Source organism: Phalacrocorax aristotelis, chromosome 2 (genome assembly GCF_949628215.1).
Source record: "Phalacrocorax aristotelis chromosome 2, bGulAri2.1, whole genome shotgun sequence".
Taxonomy (NCBI): Eukaryota; Metazoa; Chordata; class Aves; order Suliformes; family Phalacrocoracidae; genus Phalacrocorax; species Phalacrocorax aristotelis.
The window spans coordinates 137,869,889-137,894,291 of record NC_134277.1 but is presented as its reverse complement, the minus strand read 5'-3'; the positions used below and the strand labels follow the sequence as shown (position 1 = coordinate 137,894,291).

The 24,403-nt window shown below is 35.0% G+C and overlaps 1 protein-coding gene across 2 annotated transcripts in view; it reads right to left on the bottom strand.

The window, feature by feature from the left end:
* The window catches only part of RALYL (RALY RNA binding protein like), a 396,442-nt gene that overhangs the window by 201,342 nt on the left and 170,697 nt on the right, over positions 1–24,403 (bottom strand). For both annotated transcript variants that reach the window (XM_075085317.1, XM_075085316.1), the window contains exon 3: positions 3,285–3,563. In XM_075085317.1, the coding sequence (XP_074941418.1) occupies positions 3,285–3,540 (256 nt within the window). In that variant the 5' untranslated portion in view covers positions 3,541–3,563. The remainder of the gene's footprint in view (positions 1–3,284; positions 3,564–24,403) is intronic.

Sequence of the window (24,403 nt, the reverse complement as noted above, 5' to 3'; positions counted from 1 at the left end):
TCTAGTCCTCCTCTCACCACAGAGGGGTGAAACTATCCTTGGTCAAGCTCACACACAGACTCAGTGTTTCCTCAGAATAACTCCTATTTGCCCTGTCTCTGCCCTATGTGGCAAGGAGGAGAATATTAACAAACATTCTGTAGCCCACAGAAGTATTTAAATGGATGAAAAACTTTTGCCATTCCCAGAAGTGGGAACATAACTTGTAGTTTCATCCTACACCAACCTGGATATTTTCTTGTCTTCAGCTTGAAGCAATTCACAAAATAATCATTGCAAAGCAGACTCCTGTGCCCAGTACTGACCTGCCCCCACCCAGCAGTGGGCCAAGAAAACATGTTATTCCCATGAAGATATAATATCGCTTCAAGCAACTACACTGGACTTCACAATAATACGAATAAATTTCTTAAGCGTGTTTTTCTTTGTGTTCCCTTACAATCTCTTCCCCACAAATTTTCAGAGCATGTTGAACTTCATGGAACAGAAAACTTGAAATAACCACACAGCTCATGAAATCCACTTCCCTGAAGTTAGAATATCCATAGCATAACCATTATACATCACAGGCCACTGAACACGTTGGTAGGAGCTTGAGAGTTGTCCAAGGAGACAAGCAGGCCTATTATAATGGCAAAGCTGGCAAGACTGAGGGCACTACCAATTCTTTAGATTTGTACATCTAAGGAATCTGTTAAACAGAATGCTGTTATGTACCTATGGAGCCTAACACTTTGGGACTCCACCTTAGAAAAAACATTTAGACAAGGCTCTAATACACACCATCAATGCGATTCCATTGCCTGCAACTGGATGGGAATTGCAGCAGTATCTTCAGTGAATTGTGCAGCACTGTATACAGCTATAGGAATTTACAGGTCCAATTTTTAATTTCAGCTACATACATGCAAACAGTTTCTGACTCATGGGTAAAGCTGCTGTAGAGGATATCATAATTTTGAATGGCAGGACTCCATAGAAGACAGGAGCTAATACAAACGGTTTGTTTGCCAAAACCATGAAAGAACTAATCTAGTTAATAATGCAGTAATTAAATTATTCCTTCCTTTGTGAGGTACTGAGTACTAGAGTGTATAGTAGTATCAGGCATATAATATGGGATAATGTTTTTCAAATATTCCTTGGTTCAAACAGCTTTCCAAACCTGACTACCATCTAGCCCTCATTATATTACTAATATATTCTAATTCAATTTAAAAGAAGATTTAACTATGCTAATCAAGCTTATTTGTACATCTGTAAAAGGCTTTTCTTGTCCCCTTTCCATACGTTTACTGTGATATAAAGTAATGTGTTCAGTTTATTTCAGAATGCAAGGCTCTCAGGACAGAGAACCTTTTTCATCAAGTAGTTTCACAGTAATGAGTCTACCTGTTACTTCCTTCCAATCAAAGGCACAATTATCACACAAGTTATTCTTCTGGGTTGTAACCCCAAAGTGACTGTTAATGTCTACTGCTAATAAAAACAATTCATAGAAACAGTTTGGGTAATGACAACTACCACTTTTACAAAGTAATTTTGTCAGGCAGTATCAATGACAACTGTATTTTTTTATACAGAAAGAGTAAATGAGGTTTGGAACAACTGAAAGAAAATTTCACCTTGCTATTCTTTATATTCCTTCATACATCAGGAGTTGAGGCATGAAATATGCTATCACAAGACTTTGCAGAATAATCAAAGTATTTTAAGATTATACAGTTGAAACTTAGTGTTGAATAAAGTGTTTCTGTTACTAAAGAACAGAAAAATTCAAGTAATTAATGGTCTGTTAATCTCTTTTACATGATTTCACTTACCTTCTATACAAAGCACAAAGTACAAAAGTAGAGCAAGGCAAAGCACTTGGCATATTACAGATGCCACAAGAAATACTAAAAGAGACTAGCAACAGCAGTCATAATAATAACAGATCTGTTGCCTTAGGAAAACACAGTTTAAAAAATCTGGTCAGACCAGTGTGCAAGGAGTTGTAAATAATGCACTGATGGCATTACATGGCCTATTGCTTGGAGACCACCGCTCCAGGAAACATCTTCTAATAATGCCATCCCACAGACTGACTTTGCTGCCTTGTTTTATCACTTGAGTTCTTTTTTTTCACTCATATATATAACTTCTCCCAAAAAACTTGTAATGTCCCCTAAAATGTAATTGGATTTCTTTAATCTGTTTTTTCTTTTGAACCCAAAATACAGGGGTTATAAAACTAAAAATTACTGTTGAGTAACTGTGACAAAGCAACAACCCATCTAACACAAATACCTCAGTTTCTACAAATAATCAGAAAACCAGATTTCCATAGCCTGGGTAACTGAAAATGAATAAGCCATATCCATTCTTTATGAGTTGTTACAGCCAAAGCTGTAGCTCTGCTTCACCTTTTCCTGACATAGCTGTTACACACATGGGTTTGGATCTGAGCAACATAGTTCAGAGGTCTAGTCAAAGACCTCTGGCTCCTACCAAACATCTTGCTGTACTGTCTATCATGACAGTATATATGACAGATAGGGTTAGTACTGTACTCCAGTTGAATTTTATCATTGACAGCCTCCATATCTAAATGTAAATAGCATTCAGCATTCAGAGGCAACACCTGCAATAAGAAACAACTAGACCTTACATAAGCATCCACGACTTCACGACAAAACACTGGAAAACAAAAATGTTACACTTTTTTTTTTTTAATTTGGAGTTCAGAATAACAGTGTCCACAACATTATGTGGGAATAACTTCAACCTAAGTTTTTCGTAATAAACCTCTCTGAATAACAGCTATGCAATTTGATTTGGTACAATTTCAAGGACTAACAAAACTCATTCTTTTTCTTCTGTATAAAATCTGACACACCACTGGGCTGAATATTATTTTAATTTCATTAAGTGTAAGATAACAACATCTATTAGATGAGTCTTGTTACACTGCATTAAATTTACTAACTAGAGTCTAAGAGAAAGTACTTATATTTTCCTCACATGAGTAATCATGTTCACTGCAATGGGATTACATAGAGAAGTATAAAGCAGTCAGAAGTGATGTGTTTAATAAATCAGAAGTTCATACCAGTAAACATTTTGTAATATCTAGGTAACATCTAATACTTTGAAAATTCTGCCAGTTCTAACATCCTAGAAATGCACTTACATGGAAAAATTGTAAAACATACTAACTAGTCCCCAAGATACCAGCAGTGGATGATATTTCAAATAGAAAGCAAAAAGTAAAAAATATTTCAATGATATGAACAAGCTCTTACCTAGTGGCTGCCCCGCGATGATCCTGGCATTCTCTCCTGCCACTGCAGCCCTTGCGTGCCTCTCGCTCATGTACTGTACAAATGCATAGCCTTTGTGTACTGAGCAGCCAACTATTTTCCCATACTTTGCAAAGATTGCTTCAATGTCGCCTTTTTTGACAATGGCTGTGTTCAGATTGCCGATGAAGACTCTGGAGTTGATGGACTTTGGGTCATTCTTATTGGTGACATTGCTGGTCTGTGTTTTGCCAGTCATGGTTGGATCACTTGGATTTAACCCTTAAATAAAGAACAAAGAGAATTATGTTTCAAAGCATACAGTTTCAAAGCATACTTTGGATGATTTTTCCAGCAATAATTCTCTTTTCATTTTTCACTTAGGGTGAATCTAGACTCCGAAGAGTTATACTTTCTAAAAATTATTATCAATAAAACCAAGGTAGAACATTTTAAAATAGAGTTGTTAACTCAAATTAAGACTTTTTATTTTTGTAGATATAAAATATACCAGTACATCTCCTAATACAATGCTGTGATAGTGGAGCTTTACTGTAATCATATATGGATTTCTGCTTAGAAATTCAGTATTGACTTTTTAAGTACCTAGCCATCTAGAAACTGCAAAGCAAGAGAATGAATCATTATCTTATGCCAAAGAAATGAACATTCAAAGCCATGTAGAGAACAAATTCTAACAATGAAAGACAACTCTGCTTTTGTTTGGTAAGTGTCAGGCAGAGCACATTTCTCAGCAGTTAAATTTCATTGACCATTGTGAAGCGTGCAGGGCAGGTAACGTACAGTTCTTTACTGCAATCAATATGTTTCTATGAGAACAATTTTCCCTATTAATTCAGTACAAAAAGGAAAAGAGAAAAGACAGGGGAAGCACAAGTGGTTTATGTTCCCAGAATTAAAAACTATCTTCCTTAATTATAGGGACACAGATTTGCATGCGGCTATGCTCTTTCCTCCGAGGTCACAAGTCTAATTGCATCCTCACATGTCTCAAATGGAAATATCCACATTATTTCTGCGAAAGATTTGGCGAAAGAAAAAAACCTACTTTTTGTGTCATCTAGCCTCCCACTTCTAAAGTATTCCTGATTTTGTTAACATGTATGCAAACTCCAGATGCCAGCAGGTCCCCCCATTTACATGAATTTGATTAGATGGAGGTGAAATGAAAGAAATTGTCCCACGAGGCTGCTGGGTTTTCTTTAGCTATATTAGATAACAGAAATGTCAAAAATGTGCATACATCTAAATAGTGAAAACTTATTTTGTAGGAAGGAGGTCATTTAGATAGCAGTCAAATATAGGCCATCTCTTACAGCTAAGAATTATGTTACTATTTTTTAACCTGTTCATACTTTTGATCGTATCATAGGAACAGCACAGGCAAGAAGAGAATCCAGTTAAATAATGCTTACAGTTAAAGCTCAGTTCGTTTCTGAAGACGAAAAGGAGTAATGACCTCTACTCTGGACACCTAAAGCTTGACACTAACTAGCCGAAGTTTCATATTTGAAATCAATAGCTACGATATACTAAGCTAGACTGACAAAAAAAGAAACCATTGTTACTGACTCCACCCAGTTCCTGGTGAACAAAACGGCCACAGCTGTAGCCATCAGCACTTTGACTATCTCCATCACACAGAATCCAAACCCCACCCTTCAGGTAAGAGCACACAATGAAGACATGTTGGCTGTCCTCCCAAGTCCTAGGAAATGGTCTGCTTTAATAAAAGAATTCATGCAGTGGAGCTATCAGTGAAATAACTTTCACTTGCTTAACAACTTAATATGACAGCTTCATATTACAACATTTAGAGAAAACAGGAAAAAAAAGCGGTTTATTGTAAATTTATCAATTACAAATACATTCTGGAAACATAAGATACTGTATACTTGCAGAAATTTCATCAGGGAAAACCAGGAAAACTGTCTTGACCAAAAGCCTCTGAGCTTTAGCATATGACAGACTCAATACTGTGTTTTTCTAGATTGCTGTGCAATCTGCTGTGCAGATCATGCATGTTGAAGTCATGCCTATATATAACGTGAATATTGTGAACAGTCATAATAGTACACTTGGTATCATAATAGTTTGAAGACAAACCACCAACAAAACATAAACATAATACACATTGAAAACTAGCAAGTTTCAACACATCTTAAATTTACCTGTATTTACACGGGAGTCAAAGTGACAATAGCATAGCCGTGTTAGCTTAAAGAACACTAATGACCCAAACTGAAAAGGTAACGTGGGAGAGTAACTCGGCATAAAGATAAAAGTTATTGCAGTCAAGTAGCTGGTGAACAGGGAACTGCTGGTATCCCCTGTGGTGCTAAGGTGTGCAACATTTCAGTGGGCAAATACCAGTCCCGTTGGGAAAACTTAACATGGACAATATTGTGTTCATCTTTGTGAAGATCCAACAAAAAAGCTGTGTCTGTCCTTATATAATTCTTATTCAGCTGTGTAGCTGATCTGATTTTGCTAAACTCACAGAGGTAGTGTCTCACAAGCAAGACCACTGGTCTAGAAAGCAGTAGACATGGTTGGTAGACCTGTCTCTTCCATTAACCTGTTGTACGACTCTCAGTAAGACACTTGTGTGTGCCTCTGTTTCCACTTTTTAGCCTTCAGGCTTGCATTTTCTTCACTAAGGGCTGTCTCTCAATGTATTTTTATATAGCTTCTAACACAATGATGTGACCTCAGCTGATATATTTGGGCACAACCTACAAGGGGACAAAATCTACAGAAAATCTTCCGCCAGACAAGACTTGCATGAAAATTATAGACAACAAAGCTCTTCAATTATTACCATCACCACTGTTTTCAAAACACCAGAGTACTAGCCTCTGTATTTCCTCTATTGTTTAGCCATTTAACATGGGATTTAGTGAACTATGCCTCTTTTTATTTCATAAAAGTTCTAATTTTATTTTTGCCCAGCTTTGCTATGAGCTAATTTAAATAGACTTTGAATAGGATATTGAAAGTTTTTCTCTTGTAGTTGTTCTTTTCAATGCAAATTTACAATATTTTTATAACACAAAGAAAAGCAGTTGTCTGGTGGGTTCTCTCATATTGAAATGAACAGTCAGGAAAACATGCTGCAGAAATTCAAAGGGTGAGAATAATATTAACATATGAATAATTGAGATTTGATTGCCTTGCTGGTCGACGTACAATACTATTGTGAATATTTCATAAAAATCAAAGATACATGTGATCTTCATTACAATGAGAAAGAATGTATGGTAAGTTTTACACCTCACTTACAATTTGCATCTGTGAATACTTTATTATACCTATCTTCTCTGAGCTATCAGCAAAATCACAAACATTGTAACTCATACAACCACAGAAATAAATGAAATAGTAAGAGAAACTTATCTAAAATCATCTCATATCTTTGCAGCCTTTAATAAGGTTTCTTGCTAATTTCTTATTATTGCAGTGATCCTTTCTATCAATAAAGGGTCATTGCAGTGACCCTTTCTAGCAAATTCTATATGCCAAGCATATCTTTTAAGAAATGCTTTATGAACAGCATCTAGCTGTCAATACACTTCATTAAATTTATTCATTTTTTAATATACTTATATTATTCATTAAATTTATTGATATATTTATTCAATACACTTCATTATATACGGCATTATTTTATTCTGTAGCTGATTTAATTACTCTACCAGAACTAACTAGTTTAAGTCTTGGTATACTTGAACATGGAAGTTATAAATTAGACTGCTTCCATTACTACATAGATCTCTGGTTCAAATAGTAAAGTTTCAAACTTGTTTTAAAAATTAGAATTTCTAACATGTTAAACAGCAATGAAAATGTAAATGAGTAAAATGAGATTCCTATTGTCTAACACATACATGGGATAAGTCTAAACCAGTCAGTTTGAAGTGCTGGGGGGGGCGGGAGGGGCAGATTTTAAGTCCTTCCTGAAGGCTTCCTTCAATTTTATGGTATTTTCTGGTGAGGTTCAGTTAAGCACCAGCGTGACGAAGCCTTGTTTTGTGGCTGTGAAACTCATCTTCACCCTGTAAGACGAATGTCTGAACCCACATCTACCATTTCATAGGAGGTGTTCCTCGCAGGGCTCTGTGGCTGACACCAGAATGGTGAAGGCAATGATCCCTTTCAGGGTTGGGCTGTGTCCCTGTGAAGGGAAGAGCACAGGACATGAAGCAAAGGGAAAGGGAGTAAGTTGTACAATTGTACACCCCAGTAACTCCCAGGCATTTCTTTGGGAAGTGGGGGCAAGAAGGGACCATGATAGTCTTATTGGACCTCTGCTCTGCAAAATAATTTGGGGCATAAGGAGACTTGAGGACCTAAGCTGTTTAAAGGCATTTTGAGAGTGATTCACTTCAGCATCTTCCTAGTTGTACCACTCTTTCTCATCTTAAAAGACTTACTGGAACTCATCAGCCCAGTTAAATTTCTACTGAATACTAAAAATTTATCTCTGAAATTATCCTTATACATTTTCCTATGCTGAATAGACCTGTGAGGCCAACCTGTAATAACTTTGCTAGAATTAAAATCTCAGATAAATCTCTTTAAAAGAGGTTAGGAAAGATTTACATTGATGGTTTGGGGATTATGTTTTTTTTTTAGTAAGATCTATACTTAGTTTCACTTTTAAAATATTTGCCTTCAACAAATTTAGTAATACTTTCAGGAGCTTCTACATATTTATGTGCTTTTACCTTGGAGCTATTTTCTTTACTTTTTAAAATAACACATTTACTTCTTTTAAGAAAATAGAAAAAGTCTGTATATTTGAATGAACTAAATATTACTTACAGTGACTTTAGGATGAATTAAGGTCTACTGAGGAAAAACTGAAACAAGAAAACTGCAAATCTTTAAAGAAAACTGAAATGCTTTCTTAAAATAAGAACTCATATACAGAGAGATTTAATATCACTATTTTATGTACTTATTAGTTTTACAAAGAAAATGCTAGGAAAAATGAAACATGCTTTTACTTGCCCCCAGAAATACATATTCAGTTTGAGAGCATGTCTAGAGCTGACCCAGGAAATAATTCAACACTTTGTATTAGATCATTAGATGATAACAAAAGACTAACACTGTGGAGAAAGATTATTAAATATGAAAGCTCCCATTATTGGCAGCTTACTCTAAGCACTATTAAATGCCAAATCTTAATTTTTACTATTTACAATAATAAAGTTTGCACAGTAAGATGCATAGTACACATTTTATAATTACAAATCTTTCCAAGAAACATGGAGGAAGACCTAAAGAGACATGTGATTGGACAGTGAAGCCTGTCTCCACAATGAAATTCACAGTAATATATATAGCCTGTAAAAAATTAATTGCTTGGATGTTTGGGGGTCAAGCTGAACATGGGCATTTTGCAAAGATCAAACATCATGGGACTGGTCCTTAGATGGAAAAAATACAGAACTATAACACATTGTCGGTCTCTGACCTAAAACACATGGTGCTGTCTTCGGCATTTCCAAGCTATTTATCTCTGCCCTTCTATTATCTGGCCTCAGTTAATAGATGAACTTTTGTAAATATCAAGATTCAATCCTTGCTTTAATGGTTCAGCTTTTATGTGACTTAGTGTCTTAAAGGTTTAAAAATAAATATATATTAAAATGTTTATCAAGCAAAAAGATTTAAGGCCATAATATATTTCCTCTCCTTTTAAATAACTTTTTAGCAACAACATTAATACTTTTGTAGTGTTGCATACAGATTTAAGATGTTTAAAAATTGGAAGTGTCCTTCTGTGGGTGAAATTTCTTATAGCACAGATTTATCTTGGATTTGTACGAATAACTGATGGTAAAGATTCAATATTTGTGTTAATTCCTTCAATCAACAATCATTAAAAACTATTTTATCTCAGCTAAAATCAGTGCTTGATAAAACCCCTATAAAGTTTTGCATACCTGTTGGAAGTAAGAATATTGGATATATCATGGGTGGAGGGAGGGAGAGAAGGAGGGAAGAGAGTGAACAGAAAGCTATCAGATAAAGTATATTTTGTTTGGAAAATGCTTTCTTGTTTATATTTTAAATTCATTTTTTTTAATGAATTACTATATCTAGGTCACACAAATAAAGAAAAAATTATTCATAACATGGTTAGTTAAATACAAGTCAAAATATTCTGGGCTTTTCCAGTCCTCATTAAAGTCAAAGAATCTGCTTTTCCTCTCTCCCCCCAATACGTTCTTTTTTAATGTTATTTTTTAAGTTTTAGCTTTAAGTTTTCCTTTCAATTATTTTTAAGAAGGGGCTGACACATCATGTCTGTAACACAGATCACACTCCCTTCAAAATGGCATTTCTGGAGCCATATAAATGACAAAATGCATCAATACGTGCTATGCCACATCTTGTAGAAAACGAAGGATGAAAAAATAAAATGATGTAGCAGATAGCACTTCATCTCCTGTTCTAACTCTTCTCAAAGAGACAAATACTCCCTCTTTGTGGAAGGTGAAGAAAATATATCCACTTAAAAAAACCCGACCAACCAACCTAGATATTAATAATACCATGCAGATAAATACCATGAAACACTTTTAAGAATACATTATTTTGGGTTAGTTGTTTAAACGTTTGGAAGAGTTAAGGGGGAGATATGCACCCTGTCTCAGGAACAGCACCACCTCCGAGGAGGGAGAGGAAAGAGGAGGAGGTCTGAGGTCTGTGAAGGTGGACAGAAGCTACAGCTTCTTACTGCCCTGCACTAGCTCATGGTGCTGGGACCTTCTCCCACCCAAATGGTAAGAAGAAAAAGAAACCTGTCAGCAGAGAATTATGGGGATTTTCCCTCCCATTCATATACTCATATACATGTCTATCCAGGAAACTAATAATGGAAACTTTTAATCTTGGGAAGCACTGCTTTTATGTGCTGTCAGTCAGGCTCTTGGAGATAGAACAGAATAAGATTTTTTTTTTAAGGAAAGGGCAAACAAAATTTGGTGACTTTTCCCTTCACTTCCAATATTTTGACCAGATCTATTTGTAGCCAGCTATCTCATCTCCTCTGGGTTATCATTAATCATTTATACAGCAAGCTATTTTAATCTTCCTTCATCAGTCATTCCTGCTGGCTTCTTAATAATTTTTAAAGCATTTCTGACTTTCTACAGTTTCTGTGTCCTAAATCTGTTTTCAATCTTCAGTTTTAGGTATAGTATCAGTAAAAAAGGCAGGACTGCTGTCTTCCTTTTCACTTGGTGACTTGGTGGTACTATGGATTGCCTAAAAACAATCTTAGCTATATTTGCTGTCATATGACATTTTGAGCTAATCTCATCTTCACTAGGATTGCTTGGTCTCATTTGACAGTGTTGCTTCCTCTGTGTTTTTGCTTTCTCTTCAGTTTCATATCACTGTAAGGATTAAATGAGGTTTGGCAAGTAAGACAGTCTCCTACTATCATTTTTATATTTCTAACCTTCCTAATAGACTTCACCAGTTTTCTCTGCTCTCAAGGGAGTTTACAGTCTCAAAGTACAATGGCTTCTGAAATTTTAATCAATGAATTGTTTTAATGCTTTAGAATTTAAGGCCATTATATAAAATCAGGTCTAATAAGGATACCTGTGGCATGGCTAGATGTTTCCACTAAAACACAATACTCATTCCAAACCTTCTCTGTTATGTACCAAGCTGGTTTTTGGGACACATGACAGTAAACATAGCTAAGCTGATATAAATTAATTTTTCAAATTATTCTTAAGGTAAGATTTTTATTTTGGCAAATTTGTCGTGCTTTTTTAAAGTCGCATCTGATCTTTATTGGTTGTGGAATCACTATAAGTGACTCATAGATGGACCATTTCAGCCAGATTTATTCTACCAAAACCTCTGAGAAAATGTTCAGTAACATTATTTCAACGGGAATTTTTCTCCCTTATGTTTCCTCTATTGTTTTATGGGAGTCTGAAATTGGATTTGAGGTATGTCACAGTTCAGGCTGCTGAATACCAAACAAGAAGTCAAGAGCTTCCAAACTGTAATCCTACCTCTGTTACAGACTTTATAAGAGGCCTTATGCAAGTCACTAAATATCTCTACCTTGTCCTTTTTCTTAAGAAAATGGCGACAATGGTAATCATGTTCCAGTTCAGTGGGTTGTTGCATGAATGAAATGAAAGAATGCTAAACACTGCAAAAAAGCTGTAACACTGGGAAGTTTAATAGAAAATATACAGTTTAATAGAAAACATAGGACTTTTTGAGGATTAGTGATACCTTTGTTTTTCTTGTCCATACCACTTATACCTGTATATTTGTAAGTATTTTTCTGTATTTTCTGTTCATGGGTATTTTTTACAATTTGTCTCCAATATTAGTTGATCAGAACCATTATTTTATCCGTCATAATGGAGAGGGGTATTTAAGAGTACTTGACTTTCATAATCAGAGGCAAATTAAAATCGCATTTGTTATTGTATTTGTTCAATAATGTCCCTTTCAGATGTCTGTCTTAGGGATTTATGCCAGATGACCATATTGTCCATCTGACTTACAGGAAGAAAAGCTAGTACTGACAATGAAGTAACAGTGATATCTGACTCTAGCTCTGCCAGTAACTTTCCCAAAACGATGCAGTAAATCACTGGCATATTTTGCTTTTGTTTTATCCATCCCATTCTTTTATCCCATTTATTTGGCCTTGCTAGATTCTTGTATCATCTTCATACATCATACTTAAATCTTGTATTTGTATGAACTGCGTCTTTAAAACACAAGCACACCTGCAGGCAATATGTGGTAGACTGCTACACCCCTGCAGAGCCTTGGGTTTATTCCTTAGCTTATACAGTACATCCTGAGTCATGAACCCAAGGTAATAGGCTATTATTCACCACAAAACACCTGAATGCTGTTCTAGTCTATCTAGAAAGTCTAGTCTGTCTTTTCACATGCTGAATAATGTGTGCAAATATCAGAGTTTAAGATTACAAAGGCAGTCAAGAAAAAAGAGGTACTCTCACCACTGAGGATATGCAATAAGACATCTGAAATTCCTTTCCTTCATAAACCTTACAGTTTGTTGTGTCTAGAACATATCAGTGGAATTTTCATCATGGGATTATGAAAGTTTCCATGATCTATATGTGTAGTATACTGGCATCTGATGAAGAAAAACTTAAATAAAATTTGGATCTAGTGATGATGTTGTTAGAGTCTTAAAGTCAGCCTTGTATTTGGGTTTGGTTTCAGGTCCTTTTCCACCACAGTCATGCAGCCATGAGCAAGGTCCTTATAAACTAGATCCATAGACTCTCCTGGGCTTCTACCATTTCATAAAATAAATCTAAAGCTATCTGTGGAGCTCTTCTTCCTCTGTCATCTTGTCTTCAAGGTATCTGAAGTTTAATTGCACTTCAGTTTCTGACATTAAAGCTTACAAGTAGTCTAATGATCTGCAGGAATCTCTTTAAAAATTTTCAAGACTGAGTGGCTTGATATATATAACATGTTTAAAACTGCCTGAATTCACATTCATTGGCCTGTCTTGCCTGCAGAGACTAGTTCAGTAATTTTCCTCTGTCATGACTATTAAGGACACAAAACTCAGTTATGGTGCCTTTTTCAGTGTTTTAACTGCTAGTTCGACATTTAGGACATTCTCTGGGACAATGGTAAGCTTCATTCGATTCTCTGCTCTTGAAAATTAGAATGTGCATTCTTGGTCTCCTGAGAACGTGCCTTTGCTCTCTTATCAATCACTGTACCATGCCTGCTTCAGGGTTGTATCCCTACATCTCCCTTCCTAGACTATCTTCAAAAGTATTTGACATTTACTCTGTAGTTAAATCTATGGAAATTTTCATGCCAAAGCCTTACTAGGCACTTATCTTTTAATGCAAAAATAATTTTAATATCTGGCTGTTTGTTTTTCAGTTCTCTTCTGAGACATGGGAATTAAATGAAACTTAGCATAGTAACACTTTCATTGTTACTGAGAGATCACAAAGCCTGCAGTTCCTACACTCTGCCCCATGACATTATAAAAAGGTCTGCTGGATACTTTAAGAAATGTGTTAAAAGCAATGTGTTCAAATACAGTCTGTATCATTGACAACCCCTGAAATGATCATCTACTTTCATTTCTCTCTTTTAAATGCACTGCATATACATGCAAAAAGTGATAACTGTTCCTTCTTTACCATTTTCTGAGATGCCAAACAAAAATTGGATGTGAAACTTTTTTTTCCAATATTTCTCAACCTTTGTAGTCTCAGCAGTAAATTTTTGCTGCAGCAAGTAGATACAAGTGAGATTTTAATTTAGTGTGGGATACTACTGAGTCTTAGTGAAGCTGTGATTTTACTCTAGCAGACATCTGAGGCCCAAACACAATGACAATAATGTCGACTCAGATAATAGTTTTATTTAATGCTGTTTTAGAGACTCATTTAAGCAAATACAATGAAATAATGATATGCCAAAGATATTTTCCTAAAAATATTATCTGAACATCAATCAGCCACATTACTACAGAGTTTTGATGCAAACCATACAAAACCTGTTGTCAACATATCTTTTCTAGCAGCATGTTATTTGGGAAAATGGTGATTTTCCAGGACAGTACCTAATAATTTAATGTCAGCAGGTAACTTGGGTTCTGAGATCCAAATCTGTGGACATTTGAACACTCTAGAACATGGTGCTGGCTGCATATTCTTGGTTTTGGGTAACCCTTTCCAAAGAGACAGCTCAGAAAAAAATCAGTGCCTATTCAGGTAAAAGTCTAAAGTGTTGTTCCCTTTCCTTGTACTGACTTCTTGTATCATAAATGTCATAATTTTATCTCCTTACTCCTATATCACCTGTCTCATATATTCTCTGCTTCTTCCCATGGCTACCTTATTCTGCTCAAGTCCATTCACACTATTTCTTACTGGAGCCCACTTTGTTTCTTCCATTCTGCTGAGTCCTTCCTACAGATTTTCCTCGTCCACAACCTTAGAAGGGCAACACTGGTAAGAAGTTTGTCACAAGTGTTTTTGTTTTCTCTTCCTATGGGCCTATTCAGTGACTGGCTAATTTTTTATATTGGAAGCTTTTTTTTTTTTTCCCCGCTTCCTATTACTCAATATTGTACTTAAAAGAGTATTGTCTTGTCAGCACTGAGACCACCCTCACCTGAAGCGAACAATCTTTCATTTTCTATCAGGAGCCAACTGTATTACTACTCTGAGTGAAACTGTGGTCCTGCCAAATTCAGTGGCAAAAAAAAGGTAGGATTTTAACTGCAATTAAACTGAATTTTTGCCTCTTCATGTTCTTCAGAGGGAACAATACTAGATCTTTCAGCTGCATAGCATTTTTAAAGACTGTAAAAGAATTATTCCAGTAACGCTGAGTGTGCAGTACATTGCTTTTTCTTTCTTTCCGCACTGTAGATACATATGGGACAGGACAGGACAAAACAAAAAAAAAAAAAAGAAAATAAAAAAGAAAAAGGAAAATATTTCAAAACGCAAAGTGGACCATGATTTATTTTTAAGCCACAAAATACAAGCCTGAAAAGAAAATTTTTAGAACACTTAAAGAAATAATTAAAATCCAGAATGTTTGACATAAATATACTTCATATTATCTCCCCTGCATCACAGGAGGTTGGAGAAATTTGTAAAGAAACCTCCCTATGAATCTTACATTTAAATAATTTATTCTATTGATTATACTCAATCTCTGACACCACACTGTAGAGCTGTAAAGTATCTGATAGGAGTGCAGTAAAAACTGGATAGAGCAAATAATTTACAATTAATAATTTATCCCTCAAATTTTCTAGCCTGTAAAGATTTTTATATACCTCTTGCTGTCATAATACCTAACCTCTGGTCTAATGGATGATATAATTAGAGGGATTAATTATTAAAGTAACTCTGCTTTAAACCACAACCATAGTATAGCTTTCATTGACATGACTGGTACAGGAAAGCATGTAAATTGAAAGGACAGGGGGTTTGATGTTGGTTTTATGTTATCCCCCCAAGTGAAACTGAACAGATACACTTTAAATTTTGTTATTTGAGAACTTGCAATGACTAAAGATTTTTCTTCTTGTAAATATAGATCAATTACAAACTGCTCTTTGATAGCACTTGAATTTCAATATTAAATATTCTAGATATTCTTTAATTTTATCTAGGTTACCTAGACTTAATTCGATCAAGTATATCCAATGTCATCATTTGCTTCCAATTGACTTGTAGTGTGTTTCTTACACTAAGTTTACACAGGAAGCTCTCAAATGAATTTTCAAAAAGATTCACACCAATGAAAGTTGGCTACTCAGAGGTGAAATATAAAAAGACCACAAAAGGAGCCAAAGCTAATTATAAGCATGTATGAAATCTATGGAAGAAAGTCGCTTGTGTTATTTCAGTTGGCTTAAGTGATCAGCTTTGGCAGCTCAAATTGATTATTTTCAGTCCATATTATCTTATCATCCCAACTAATTACAACACATGTGATGCTGCATGCACTTAACTTGGTCTTGTCAACAAATATTAATTATTTGACAGAGCTAATTATTTTGAAACTAAAACATAAGCAGCAGGGACCACGCTTGTCTTTTAACACGCAAGTCTCTGTTCCCCAGCCACATTGCATACATCATGCAGTCTTTGATCTATTTTAGTATTGTTAGTTGTTCTCCTAATGTATTCTTATATTCCTTTTGAAAAAAAAATCCTAGTAAAGAGCATCTTATTCCTTTTCAAAAGTGTGTAGCTGCTTTGTTAGCAGTAGCACACCAATTCCTACATACCTCATTTGTGTAAGTGATGAGAACTGTCATGGAAGGAAGGAACTGCTTGTCAATTCTTGCACATGTTAAATCAATCCCTTTGAAGAAAAACATCTATGGAATTATTTTAAATTATTTTAAATTCTAGCAGTAGCTGAGTAACATCACTGTCACCATCATTAAGTTGTGCCACTGAAAATAATTTTTATTATTTTTATCCATCCTTGCAATATTTTCTCTAAAACAGATTACACGTTGATTACAGATGTTTTGATAAGTTATTCAACTCCTGATCATTGGGAAAATTTACCCGATGTTCCGGAGTAAGAAACCAGAATGGCAGATCAGTAGGTACAGGTAACATTTTAAGAGAAATTGGAAAGCACCTACTTCTGTAAATTAAATCTTTTAAACTAGCCCACCTTCAATTTATGTAAGAATTTGCTTTTAAAATTATCTATATATTTACAGCAAAAAGGTACTGATTTAATGCTCTTTACTGCTCTATTTCTATATTTTTCATTGTAGAAAAATCTAGGACACTTAAGAAGAAACAGTGTTTGAGGAAATGATTAGTAGTCCCTTATTTCTTTTACTTTAATCAAAATATGACTTTTATCCTTATACTTGATATTTACATAAAAGAAATTTAAGTGCTATCAGCTTCTAGAAAAGGAAAAGTACCTTCACAATAAAAATGTTTGTCATGGTTAGGAGAAGGGTCTGGATGAAATTTCACCACATAGGTATTTCTCTAAAGTGATTTTCTCAGATGTTTCCAGTAGTTTTTATTGAGCTATTTCTTTTTCTGTCTGTCAGCTCCTCTAAAGGGTATAATAAAAAATGAGTGTAAAGAAACGCATTTAAGAAAGAGTGGAAAATTGCAGCCATCTGTTTTTTATATATTGGTAATCTAAAAATAACAACTTACTATTTGATGCCTTTTCCCATCTTTGAGTATTTGGAAAATGCTCTGAACAAGCCACCCATTCTGAAATGTTGAAGTTCTTTTGGAAATTGAGGTCTTTACTATTAGTGCAAAATGAATTAGAGTTCTAATGTATGTACACATCTTCAGAACAGCAACAAATTATGTAGATCTTCACTAATTTTTGCTTTCCTTGCTGCAGCAGTTCAGCAGAGACCTGTGAAGTGCTGCGACTAATACCAACGGTACAGTGTAGACTGTAGGATCTAAGGTCAGTAGAGAAATCTGACAGAGTCAAAAAACTTTGTTCTCCTTTTGTTTGTTGCTCTCTGACCTCTAAATCCTCAGATGTGTAACTTATGCATTTGGACTACTTGGCATGTGTGAAGGGATACATTAATCTACATGGAAGTATGAGTAGTACATGCAGTCTATTTACAATAGCTAAAGCAGAGATTTGAAATAACCTTGTCCAGATGAACAACTGCTTTGCAAAGAATAAACAGTTAGAAGTGTTTCTGTACAATTCAGTCTCTGGCTACCAAGACAATATCTCCAAACAGTTCCACAGAAGATGGGAAAATATCTAATGTAACATTGTCAACCTGTTCATATGTTGGATGTATAAAATTACCTCCCACCCCCAGATCTTTTCTTGGAAAGAGAACTACAACATAAAAACTCGAGACAAGTCCTATTTTTTACAGGAAGGAGAACTTGGCAGATATCCCCAAATGGAGAAAATACTGTCCTCTCTCTTTAAGACTAGTCTGCTAAATTATGGCTTAATTTTAAATACCATGCAAAATAACTTTTAAAATATAGTGTCCTAAACCTCCTATAGTTAGATTTATTCCCTGACCACTAGAGATCTATGAAAGTGTATGACACCTTCTTTCTCTGTTTTTTAATGTCTCCGTAACTTCATTCCCCACCTAAACTTAAATGGGCTGAGAACTGAAGATAAATACCTTCAAAACAGTATAAACTATGTCTGTAGTTGTGTCCTTGGTTTAGGAAGAAGGGCAATTTGAAGTATTCAGAAACAATTCATATTCTAATCTCCTTGGTGTGAAATCCTGAAATATTGAAACATATGGAAGAGCAAAATTAAATAGATTAAGTAGAACGTACTGTTATTAAAAACAATGGCATTTTGGAAAATGATGCTTTTTCCTCATATACGGAAGATTTAGAGTCCCCATACCTTTTCCCAGGAAGGTTTTATTTTGGGGAAATATGGTAGGAAGGAGAAATTGGAAATAATAATTAAGAACAGAGAAACAACCCTGACAGCTTAAAGGGTGACTGCTACAACACAGGAGGGGAATGTAAGGCACAATCATCTTTTCTATCTGTATATGTGCTGTTCTATCTTTGTAAAATATGCAGAAGTAATTCCTTCCATTTTACTTGCAACAGTTTTTTAATATTTTAATTCTATATAGTTAAGGATAAATAGGATGGGATTATTAGACTTCTCATTTTAAAATTTACTTCTAAATAAGTTTCCATCAATATTTAATGAAGTGATGTTGACATACTAAAATATCCTATTATGATCTATATCTAATACACATAAGTAGGCTTTTATACATTTTTCCATGGACTCATCAGGGTGTTACAAATCACTGCTGCAAGTGAAAGGCATACTGCTTTTCCAGTTAAAGGAACTCTGGAAGGGAAAAGTGGGTCTTGAATTCTGGGTAGTTACAGTTTCTAGCTGCATATTTTCTACATAAAAGTATGTTGTAGCACAAAGTCAAGCAGATGTTTGCATCCAAGTTCTGGTACATTCCAGATCAGAAATGTAACCTGAAATAACAATCTGTTAATACGAGCCTGCCACCTACCACGAGCAAAGCACAGCTCCGTGGTTGTTAAAATAGTTTAGACAGACTAAAAAAAGAAAGAATACGATTAAAACAAATGAGCTGTCCTTATTACATTTGTGTTCGAGAGAGCTGAGCTGAATGAATCTGCCAACATTTTATAACTCACAGGATTCCTAACACTACTGAGAAGAAAGCTGTAGACATCATCTATTTGTATAGGTGTCAGTCTCAGAAAAAGGACTTTCCCCAGCTCTCTTTGTAAGCCATGTGGATGCATCTAGTATAATATGCAAAGCAAGATTGAAGTTATTATGAGGAATTCAGGCTGTACTTAACCAAAGTTTATTAAAAATTTTATGGAATTCAAAGATAATCTTTCTAAAGTGTATTTTTATTGCAATTACTAAACTATTATATGACATTTTAATTTTAGCCTTGGATTTTCACATGAGTAAAAAGAATGTAGGTTTTATTCAGACAGATTTTGCACTAATTTCAAATTTGTTCAATTATGTACTCCAAGTTTTTTGAAAGAATACAGTATATTTCTACTGCTGACAACGTAACTTTTGGCCTACAGTTGAGGTGACTTATCAAATAGTCATTTACAAACTTTTATAGAATTACCTATGTCTATATTGAATAGTATTTGATGTCTCAGGAACCAGGGCATTCCTACTAACTTGCCTGCCTAAAGTATCATAGATACTAGAAAAACATTTACCTCTGCCTCTGTATCCCTATTTATATGAAAAACTCTACTTTATAAAAGTTATCATAAGTTAAGTTTGATCATGGAATTTGTTATGAACTATATAGTGAACTTTTTTCACAAAGCATCATCAACAAAAGCATACTATATATGTATAAAAATTATTTCCTGATTCTTGGTGTTAGTGCTACCACAAATACTTTCACAGCTTTTGCCTTCATCCTATGCTTCGGTAAGTAAGGAATGAAGAAATAGATCCACATGCAGTCATAATTTTCTGCAATCCAAACTTTGTCCAGAAACAGAAAATAAAACATACTTCTGTGTCACCTATCTGAAAAACTATCTAGCTACCCCTTCAGAAAGATCTAGAGACCTTTTTTCCTTCTCTGTGCTACAAATTCACTAAATTTGTAAGGTAAATAGCAGGAAAATTCTGCTGAGAATCTGAAAATATTAGCACTCTCTCAGACAACTCAACTGCAAGGATTATAAAACAGCTGCTATGAGCTTGGTTAATGATCCTCTAAATTCAAATACACAGCCTCCTTCTCTCTCTCCATATATAGTTTATGAAGTCAAATATATACACTTTAAAGATTTTACTATACAAATGTTGACGAGGTGCATAACATATTTCCAGGTAGTAAGTTCTAAAGAATCTTTAGAAACTAATGTAATTTGCAAATTAACATAAATTTTTAATTAGTCTGTGATTATAGAATCCACTAAATGACATAAAGGGTGCCAAAGAATACCTGTTCTTAACAGAATCTGCTCCAGGAAAAAGCTATGGAGAGTAGACTTTTCAATTTGTTGCTGATTGAAGGGAAAAAGAAATGTTTCAGGTCAATTTAAAACAAAAATATTTGCCCCCTCTCACCAAAGTGAAAAACTGGCAGAAATATGTTGACATGGGTAAAAACTATAAGAGAAAAGAAGACAGGAAGACAGACAATTTAAAACATCAGTATATGGGAAAACCTAAAGCTGTTTCGGGAAGTGTCCATCTAAAAATGCTTTGACTTTTTTTCTCTCTCCATTTTTCACACTGAAATAATATGATAAATCTGACATAATGTTAAGCACAGCTGCTTGAAAATTTTGCAGTTTTTCAGTGATTGTTCCAGATTTGCAAAGTGGCATCACATCACAAACATTAACAAATCTGCTTTCACAATGTCTCCTGCTTGGAAAGAGGTTTTCTGTCCCAGCATAACGACAAACTAGCAAAGTTCTAAAATTTAAATAATTTTCTCAAAATATATTTATAGACACAAGGACTCAGCCTTAAGTCCTGATCAAGTACTATACCCAAAAGTAACTCCATTTGAAATATAGCCAAATCGGTTAACAGAAAGACTTAAATAAGAATGGAGAAAACTATAATGACATTATTCCATTAGATCTTCTTGCAAAACCTCTCTTATGAATATTTTGTTTTACTCCATTTTAATATCTGTTTTCTAAAGTTGTCATCAAGACTTTTTATTATTATTTCTCAAAGAACGAGAATGTCCACAATGATGGGGCAATTTTAGAAGGATGCACACAATGTCACCTGCACCTGGATGAACCTTATTCCGTTCTGGCCTTGTTTCTTCTCCATGGTTCAACAAAAATTTTTTTATAGAAGAGTCAGTTGAATCCTCCCTAACATTGATATAGTTTATGGCTGCACAGTATGTACTGTGGGTATTTCCAGATGCTGTGAGGTTATATAGTATTTCAAAACAAATACTGCAGGCACCATACCAATTGGAGGTTTACAGATGGCTGATTGTGAAAAGCCATTAGAAAATCTGAGTCCATGTGGCAGCAATTTCCAGCTGAAATAGTGCAATGAATTGTGCCCACTGCTTATTTCATTCTGGATTTTTTTTTCCTTCTAACAGCACTCCATACAGCAAACAGCCTCCCTGTTCCCCACCATGACCTTTCATGAAAGACCAGTGGGGAAAAACTGAAAAGTAGAAAAACATATCTACATGACTTTTCTCATTGTCCAGTCTCTCCCAAGTTCCAAGTGAATTATTTTCCCTCCAATGTTTCCACTAATGATTTCAGAGAATGTCTGTGATTTCATGAGGCTGATATTGCCAAATATGTCATTTAGGGGATATAAGATAGAGAAACCACTGAGTCCACTGGAACATGTACCTACAGTACAGAAAGATGCTCTAGCATAATTGCTCTGTGGGTTTTCACCACCGATATTTTGGGCTCTCATTCCCTCTTTTCATTCCCCTTGCCCATCCTCACAGAGAATAGTGGAGCAGGAGCTCTTCACAACACCAAGAGACAGTGTCAGCCATGGGCAACCAGTGGAAAAAGGTTGTTCTTACAGTCATCATGGAGCAGTCTCCTTATACCCAAAGATCCTAGTGATTTCTGTGAGGGTTTGGGACCCTGCCTGGTAAGTATAAAATAATTAAAATAAACATAGAGAAACATAACCATATTTGATAGAAAGAGTTGGTTTAATAGGATTTCTGAAAGTCAAATAAGATCCAACTTTTTGAACTCATTGTGACTTCCTACCTTCCCTCAGGTTTTTAACAGATGTAATAGCTTCTTTAATTTCCTTTATGATCTCTGTTCTCCCATTGGAAACAGGCAAAACCTCTTTATCTAATGACGCTTTCCCCTTCAGTTGACCACCACCGTGGGACCCAACAAAATAACGTAGTTAACAAGCAAGAGAATTTGCTGCAGCCCCACAACTGTTGTTACTAAATAGTAGAAAGATGTCACTGTGGCATCTGCTAGACTATGAAAGCAGCCTGAGACTCTGTAGACCTCATCAGAAACTTCTCTGGTTTCTATTGTGAAATGTCACCAGCAAAAGCTCTGGGCTTCAAGCAACTAACTGTAAAAACATAATATACTGAATTCAAGCTTTGAAACACTAAGGGTCTGACTTTGAAACTAAACAGAGTGCTCAACCCAGGGACTATCAAAATGGTTAAAAAGCACAGTGGAAAAACAAGATGAATTCAGAAAAAAACATTTATAGATGGAGTAATTTTCCTCTTAGGAGTATGAAAACAAGAAATGCCTCTCACAACAAGATTCTTAGGTGCTCTCTCCCTGTCCAGGAAAAAGTTATTTTAATAGATTCAAAAGCTTGACTTTACATCTATCGTGAGAAATATTACCCGTATGTAAACATTCATTATGTGCAAACAAAATCCTAAGTTAGAAAAATAGTAAAGATACTAAAACCACCGCTTCATTTACATGGAGTGTATTTTATGCATCTGTGGTTGAGTGAATCGGGTTTTATAATAAAAATCATTGCTTTTGTGATTCTTTTCTCCTTTGCTGGAACTGGCAATGTAAATAAGAGGCTGCAGTATGAGCGTGGACACTCAGAATAAAAGTAATGCCACTCCAGAAAATGTATGTCTTCCCCCTCTTCCTGTTCCATTGTGATGCAAAATGTGGCACTTAAGCCAAATTTCTCTTGGAACATAATCTCTATTTCTCTGCTTCTCATTTAGTGTACATTAAAATTTAGTCTTGTCCTAATTGCTGGTGGGACAATGGGCTTTGGTGTTGAAGAGTTCCCCTTCTTTTCCAGGTCAAACACATTGGCAAAATCAACATATCTTAGAACATAAAATATTTTAATAGTACTGTGTATGTTGAAGAATCTAGTCCTAAGTGCCTCAAATTTTGACCCAAAATGGGCATATGCTTCTGATCTCTTATTTTTCTGCAACTCTGTCTCCCTAGGAAAATAGAGTAACGTCTTCCCCCAGCAGCATAGCATGAGAACTCACGTAAAATAGTTGCTAGTGCCAGAGGAAAGCTCATGAGAAAATGAAAAATTCTGTGTTTATAAATCTAGATGTTTTGAATGCAAAAAAAAAAGACATTTTTGAAGAAAAAAGAAGAAGCTATTGACTACTGATAATTTAGTGAATGTTGTAATCTATTCTAAGAACTCAATGTAGCAGGGATCCTGGGGAAAAAAAGACCGTATGGAATAATTTAATCTAAAGTATAACTGATGACACATAGCCCAAAGCAGGGCAAATTAGAATTAAAGGACTAAAGTGAAAAAGCTGTAATTTCCCAACCTCTGAGGTTGACTTTGCATCATCGCCAGAAAAAAAAAGCCCAAACAAAGTTTTGTTTGACAGAGAAACACTAATGAAACAAATCAATCCATGACCTCACAAAAAAAAAAATAAAAAGAAAAAAAAAAGCAAGCTATTCCTCACACCACCACTGCTGCCACCCGTATGAATACTCAACAAGTATAAATCCATCGCACCGGTTAGGAACACTTTGTAGCATGGTCCTCTCCTCTGATAGACCTCTGAAAACACAATTATTTCAAGCAATAGCACTGATACCAATTTCCTACAAAATAAATAGATTCTCAGAGTTTCTCACTGGCAGCTGTACTTAGAAAATTCTAGGTATTTTCTATAGTCACACTCAATTTGTAAACACATACAAACATTTTTTGAAATTTTTCTTAAGACTGAAGTTAGGCAGGATATTTAAAAGTGATCCCATTTAAACCTTTGTCTAGATACCACCATCTCTGGTACCCAAAGATGAGTAATATAAACACGTTTCACATACACAGGTCCTGACCAATATTTACAGTACAACATCTCTACAAGAAGGATTCTGTATTTCTGAAATCAAATGACTTTTTTTGTTCATTTGTTTATATTAATGGTTTTGGATGAAACTGCTTATTCCAACAGGTTTAAAAAGGTATGGCAACTGCAAGAATCCAAGTTTTCTGAGCTGCTTGCTAAAAAGAAATAATTGAAATATGAAAGTGTCTTTAACCATTTTAAAATCCCT